Source organism: Drosophila subpulchrella, chromosome 3L, assembly GCF_014743375.2.
Source record: "Drosophila subpulchrella strain 33 F10 #4 breed RU33 chromosome 3L, RU_Dsub_v1.1 Primary Assembly, whole genome shotgun sequence".
Taxonomy (NCBI): Eukaryota; Metazoa; Arthropoda; class Insecta; order Diptera; family Drosophilidae; genus Drosophila; species Drosophila subpulchrella.
In genome coordinates, this window is record NC_050612.1 from 27,107,156 (window position 1) to 27,114,070 (window position 6,915).

Below are 6,915 nucleotides of genomic sequence, written 5' to 3' on the forward strand. Positions count from 1 at the left end.
AATACTTACAAACTAGGCAAGGACATTTTAACTAAAACAGGACGTGGGTTCACTGCACCTTCGCCTTCGCGGTCTCCGCCTCCGGAGCCGCCGCCTTGGGCTCACTGCCCGCCACTGCGGTGTCCTGCTCATCACGTGGCCTCCTCTTCTGCAACGCATGGACATGAGCCAGGGTGTGGGGATGGGACTGACCCTCAATGGGCTGCAAGTACGTGATGCTACCGCCGCCAATACCCGTGGCCGTTTGCTGATGCAGCTCTCCGGCGGACGGAGTGGACAGGATCTTGACCGACGGCTCCGAGGGAGCGGCCAGCGATCTGTGCTGCTGATGGGCCGACAATTGCCGTGTAGCTAGACGCATGATGTGGGCGTAGTCTACGGGCGGATGATTGCGGTACTCGGGATGATCCTTGACGTACTGCTCATATGGGACGGGAACTGGCACGGGCACTGCCTTCACGGGGTATCCGGCATCTACCAGAGCTTGGAACTCGGCCTGGGTCAGGGGTGTGCCATTGGGAGGTGGCAGGTTGAGTTGCTTCACTTCATCCAGAGTCCGGAGCTTCTGAATCGGAGCTGTAGTGGGCGTCGGGCGGGATGGAGTGGCTATCCCAGTTCCCTGGGAGACATAGATACTCGATTGCGAAGGAGCTGGTGATGGATATTCGGCGTGGAGCGGCAGAGCTGTGGGTGTTACACCCAGATTTCTCTGGGCATGCTTAATCGGATCCGGCGGACTGGGATAGAAATTCGATGGCGGCGGCGGAGAAGGCGATCCCTGGCGATCATAATCAGCATAGAGCAGAGATTTCGTGGGAGAGGCCAACTTGTAGTGCTTGGATCGATGATACTGCTTGGGGATGGGACTCGGCTTGGGTGCCCCAGTGGGCGAAGCCTCCTGGTAGTAATACTGCGAGGGCTGCGGCTGATTGGTCTGCTGTGTGGGGTAGACCACGGGTCCCAGTCGCTTGGGTTCCGGCGAGGGATAGATGGGCGTCGGTTGCTGGAAGTTGCTGAACTTGAAGAGCGATGGAACGAACGGCTGGTTATTCGCATCCAGCAGGGAGTTGGGTGTGCTGGCCAGGTATGCCTTGGGTTGTCTCAGGGCAGGATGCGAGGTGGGTGGTGGTGGGTGCTGAGGAGGTGGCTGTCGCACCGCCACCTGCTCATTGCTGCTGTCTAAGTAGCCCAACGATTGTCCTGGCTTATTGGCAGCCAGCAGTTTCTCGATCTCACTTTCCAGAGAGGACTTGGCCAGGGGATGATTGGGCAGGGTTTTGTAGCTAATCTGTGGCTGGTAGTAGGCAATCTGTGGTGGCAATCCATGGATGAGTTGCTGACCAGGATGGGGAATTGGCTTATGGAGTTGCAGTCGTTGAGGTTGCTGCTGCTGATGGGGCTCCTCATCCTCTTGGATCTGCTGGGCCTGTGCTTGTGCCTGGGGCAGGGGCAGATACTTGGGTCCACCGCGAGGATGTGAGTAGGTGGGAGTCACCAGCTCCTGCTCGGCCACATAGCGCTCGCGATAGCCACCCAATCCCAGTGAGGGATCCGCCTGTTGTAGCACCTTGTGGGTGGCAGCTGTACTGTGGATGGACAGTGGTTTGGGTTGCTGTTGTTGCTGCTGTTGATGATGTTGCTGCTGCTGCTGCTGTTGATGATGCTGTTGATGTTGCTGTTGCTGTTGCTGCTGGCGAAGTTGCTCGTGGTAGGCCCTCGCATGCAGCTCTTCCTCCAGGAGTTTGAGGAACTGCTCTTCGGGGATAACTTGGTAAGGCTTTGGAGAAACAAAGTTAATTAATATGATATCTTGAAAACCTTCGGGTGGATGACCCACCTGCTGATGTTGCTGCTGCTGCTGCTGCTGGGGATTCACCGAATGATGCTGTGGAGCAGGCAGAGGCAAGGGCAGTTGATAGGGACCCACTCCCTGATACTGACGAGGACGTGGTTGCTGGTGCTGTTGCAGCTGCTGAGGCTGAGGCTGAATGGACACCGCATAGCGCTGCTCCGCCTCCTGCTCCTGTTCCTGCTCCTCCTCGGCCACCGGAGTGGATGACTTCTTGGGCGCACTGGCCGCACCCTTGCCTTGACCTGAGGCCACCAGGGCCTTCGGCTGATGGTGGCGCATTATATCTTGCAGATACACGTAGTGCTGCACCTTCGAGATACGGATGGAAAAAGTGAGTGAGTGGGGGCGAATAATTATGGTTCGGTGGGTGTGTGAACCGCCAACATTCAGCCGGCGGCCAATGTCAGCAGCCGTTTAAAGTGGAGCCACATGACCAACACCATCACCATTATTACCAGCAAAAAAAAAAAAGAAAGAAACCTAGCAAAAACCGCAGAGGCAACAACTGGTTGCAGGTGCTTCAGAGCAGCAAACGCTGTGAGAATGGCGTGGCATCTAAAAAATGAGTTTATATAACACTTGTGGCAAACTTTGGCAACGCCAACACCAAAAACAACAACCACAACGGCTTTGGCTCTTCGATGTTGCAACATCAACAACAAACATTACACTGGGCAACAAGGGTTCGCCGTAAAAGGAACCGTTTGTGTGGGCCTTATAAAGAGATCAATGGAAGACCGATACTTAAGAAGGATTTTTAATCTTATGAGCAAAACATGGAGATTTGCATGTGCACAGCGATCTTTTTCGAAATGTGTTATTTATAAAACATCATGGTGTTTCTCGGTAAGTTAAAAATATCGCAAGCACCTTTTGACAAAATTATTAAAAAATCTATACTGCGGTTGATATAAGACACCTGTTTTCGAAGTTGAATTCCTGCCAAGAAAATCTATTTAAAAAGTGTGGCAAAAAAGAACTTCTTGACTGCTAGGGTTGCAAAACTTTACCCATTTTTATTACATTTTACCAATTCTTTTCCTTACACTTTCTTGATTTTTGAATAACTCAAAGAAACCCAAACAAAACATACATTAAGAACAGTTGTTGTCTAGGTGCTCAACATTAAGATAGGTCCTAACTCGATCAGTATTATAAGAAGGGAATATGTATCTTGATGGTATACCAAATTATATACCATCTTATACGTTTTTTAGCCTACTGTGGCATTCCAATTTTCAAGAAACTGAATTGTAAGAATTAAAAAACCCCTTAATTCTTCTGAAAACCTGCTGGATAGTGTGGCATCCATGGTTCACATTATTATGGCAAATAAAGCCGCCGGCAAGTCAAGGCGCCATCAAGCGACACAAAGCTGACAGACCAAAAGTGGGGTGATTATAACATTATGTCAACTTTCTTCCCACGACAAGCGCCATTGTTTTTCCACGGTGTTCCGATGTCTTGCATTATTATAAGACCCACCGAAGACCCCCTTTTGGGGGCAGGGAAAAGAAGAAGAAGCCAATGGCGAATCCAAGTGGTGGAAATTCGAGTTGAAAGGGAGGTGGAAATTGTTGTGTTGACGCGTAATAAGACAAATAATAATTTTGCAATTATGCATTTGTTGCTGTCGCCGTCGCCGTCATGTCGTGACTTAGTTTTGCCAATTGCATTTATAATAAAAATATCATTATTATTTTTTTTTTGCCGGCGCTTTTAATTTCTATACATTTTGCAATATAAACATTGTCTTTCGCTAATTGCAAGCGCCTTTTGTCTGGCTGTATTGCAATTTGTTCCGAATATAAACCGTCGAGATATTGGTCAAGGTTTCTTGGCCTCGGCGAAAGGGAGAATTTGTCAAAATCCGTCTTGGTTTTTGGAATTGGGACTGGGCCTTTTGGCTTTTGCCTTTTATGTTTGTTGGATGGCGAGATGTTTACATCCGGCATTTTGCAAAGAATCGTGTGGCTGCCGCCGATGCCAAGTCACGATGCCCAGGTCGTCCGATGTCCAATGTCCGATGTCTGATGTCTGATGGCCGCGGGCCAAGTCGAAACCCCAGACAACAGCCGCGATGTCGATGGAACGCCCCCCGATTGGCGCAAAACAAACAGACGCGGCAATCCTTCATGACAAAGGCAATCCGTCAGTTGGCCAGATCACCCACTCCCAGTGGAGCACTAACAGATTCGGGTGGGGTTTAATAGGGCAACTCCTATAAAAAAGGTTCTGAACTCGCTACAGATACTTAGTAGGTTAAAGAACCTTTGAACTTAACCTAGGCAATCTTTATATATTTTCGGTTATCTTTAATATTGTGATCGAGTTTGGAACGTATAACAAAATGATGATAATGGTATATTACTAGTTTCGGAAAATTTTACTTACTTACAAACTGAGCTAATGTTTTGAGATCAATTAAAACCATCTATCTATTTTTTCATCGATTTTAGTTTTGATTTATTTTGGTTCTATAGAAAGTCAGTATAAGTTTATTTATATTAATAGAATCTTTCATTCATATTTAAGAATCATATTTAAGAACCCATTAAAAAAAAATATTATATTGTAACTTCTTCACAAATATAACAAACTGAGCAAATATAAAGTTGTTAAAATGGCTTTTAATGGATATATGTCAAAAAGGTAATTCCTGTGCGAAATTAACTCGTAACCCATATTAAATATAAGGATTATTCCAACTCACCTCCTGGCTCTGCTCGAGCAATTGGGCGGCATGGGGTCGGGAATTGGCCGCCGCAAAGTTCCTCAGCTGGGGCTCCTGGTGCGATTCGTGCTGCTGGTGCTGATGCGGGGCAATGGGGCGGATGATGAACTGATTGGGCTTGGAGCCGTAGATCGTCTCCTGACCGTCCTCGGGATCATCGCCGCCGGATGGGGAGGCCTCCGAACTGCGGTGGTTGGGGTACAGAGACGTCTCCTTGGAGCTCACCTGTCGCTTGTCTTTGGTCGCCTCCGATTCCAGCGGCGTGGAGGCGGAGCTCTTGCTGTCTTCCGCCGCCCGACTGCTGCTGCTGTCTTGGCTGCTCTTGGCCTCCGCATCCACGGCCTGGGCGCAGAAGACGCCTACATATGTGGGAGGATGGGTGTAGGTGTCATTAGTATCGATGTTTAAGATTTAAGCTTGTGGGAAGTGCAACTTTTTCTCATGCTCAATAAACTGTATGAGGTTGGATTTAACTTATTGCAAATTTATTGATTTACAACTATTTTTCTTAAAAATATTTAAGTCTCACCAATTTTATTTATAGTTGTACATACTTGTTTCTTTTTTTTATTTGGTTTTATTTTGTTAAAGTAGGAAATTAAACAACTTTTTTTATTGAAATATATTTTTTTCTTATTTTTATGTTTTTCTTTTTTAAAGTTTTTGGTTTCTTAAGTATTTGGGCTATGTTTTTCAGCTAAAATTCAGGTGCTAAAAGTTGTAAGCATTGTAATGAATACCAATACAAAATTAACAAATCATCTTTTAATAACTCAAATGAGCTCTTTAAAATACAATTTTAAGACCATACATTATTTTCAATGGAATAAATTTGAAATGCTCTATATGATCAGAGTAGAGTAATGTAGCTTTTTTAATCTTTACATGGAAAATATTTTTTTTAAGCAATATTTATATTTATATATCCTAAAATATTTCGCAAAGTTATAATTATTATGGCTAGGATTGTAGGCCAAATTTGATATGATAATATTAAACAATTTATATTTCGATTATTACTTTTATTGTTAAAGTGTTCTTTAGTTACAAAACTTTGCAGAAAAACGAATTTTAAATCACACTTTTACATTATCTACCACATCTTAGAGACCAACAACAAAAAAAATTCCGAGTCCACAAATCCTTAACCCTTTTGATGCCGATCTCGACGTCTACTCACCCAGCAAGAGTGTCAGGATCAAGATTTGGATTCTCATTGTGTGGCGTCACTGCACCAGCAGACTAGTAATTGAATATCTGAATCTGTGTCTGGCCGTTCGCTACTTTCACAGTCACTTGGATTATATTTTCCCAGTTCCCAGTTTTCGTTTTCCTTGTCAGGCGGTTGGGATTACGATGGCCGCATCTGCTGCATCTGCATCGAGCATTGCCGGCTGCAACAAACTGAACCAAAGAAGCACACAACACGATGCGATTATTACTGGGGTTATGCAATTGAAGATTCGACACAATCTGAAACCGAATTTGCGAATGCGAATTGCGAAACAGAAACCGAAACTGAATCAAAGTCTGAGTGGTAATCCCAGCTTTGAGTTAGTATCCCGTAATCCTTGGATTGTTTTTGGCGCGAAATTCGTAACGCTTCAAATTGGATGTGAGATGAACTGATTGGTTTACCGTCGTCTGCTTTCCTGATTTTGTATTTTATTATTATTTTGTATTTCGCCAGGAGCTAAAGCTCCGTTTCGGAGGTGGTTTTCGGGATTGGATATAATAGATCGCGCGCGCTGCTGCACGTTCAGCCAACGAATCTTTGACGTTGTGGGGCCAACACTTGTATTTATAAATCCCGTGGCCAAAAGAGACGAGTCTCGGCCGAGAGCCGAGCTTCGATTTCGATCCCCGAGTTCCGAGCTCGAGTCATAGCCAAAGACGACCTTTGCGGCTCGTCGTGCCAGCCAGGCACCAACACAAAGAGAAAGGTCTGTCTGCGACCGCTTCTCCGCCTCGATTCTCCAAATAACCCAGCTTTACAGAGGGAAAAAGAGATTCACTTAGGCTTAATAATAAGAGGTCAACTTATCACTACAGTTATATAAGCATTTGTTAAGAATTCTCCATGTTTAATGATTCCTAGCATATATAATAATTGTATTAGTATTCTAAACATGAAATTTAATCATTTAAGTACAATATTCATTTCAATTCAGCTTTTGATATTTTTCCAATTTTAAAGTTGACCTATTAAGTATTATTTTTCAAAAGAAAATCTCTGTTTCTCAAACAAATGCGTTTTTTGATACCGTTTTAAACAAAATAGGAGCTAAGTATTTTCAGAAAATTTAAGACATACAATTTTTGGGACACC

At 44.8% G+C, this 6,915-nt stretch overlaps 1 protein-coding gene across 2 annotated transcripts; it reads right to left on the reverse strand.

Annotated features, from left to right (window-relative positions):
• Window positions 1-18: 18 nt before the first annotated feature.
• LOC119553401 (mediator of RNA polymerase II transcription subunit 15) lies at window positions 19-6,358 on the reverse strand. 2 transcript variants are annotated; one of them, XM_037863774.1, is made up of 5 exons: window positions 6,225-6,358; window positions 5,767-5,990; window positions 4,566-4,945; window positions 1,838-2,155; window positions 19-1,777 (listed from the first exon to the last, which is right to left on the reverse strand). In XM_037863774.1, exons 2-5 carry the CDS (start codon window positions 5,801-5,803, stop codon window positions 50-52), a joined length of 2,463 nt encoding a protein of 820 aa, XP_037719702.1. In that variant the 5' UTR covers window positions 5,804-5,990; window positions 6,225-6,358; the 3' UTR covers window positions 19-49. The 2 variants fall into 2 exon arrangements, with proteins under 2 accessions (XP_037719702.1, XP_037719701.1); XM_037863773.1 differs by having other exon boundaries at window positions 1,838-2,161.
• Window positions 6,359-6,915: the final 557 nt, after the last annotated feature.

What these genes read in the sequence shown, in the direction of transcription:
- LOC119553401 (XM_037863773.1), bottom strand. Translation starts at nt 5,803, where the DNA reads ATGAGAATCCAAATCTTGATCCTGACACTCTTGCTGG. An exon ending in GATCCTGACACTCTTGCTGG is followed by an intron (nt 4,946 to 5,766) that starts GTGAGTAGACGT and finishes CCACATATGTAG; the next exon opens with GCGTCTTCTGCGCCCAGGCC. An exon ending in AGCAGCAGCAACATCAGCAG is followed by an intron (nt 1,778 to 1,837) that starts GTGGGTCATCCA and finishes GTTTCTCCAAAG; the next exon opens with CCTTACCAAGTTATCCCCGA.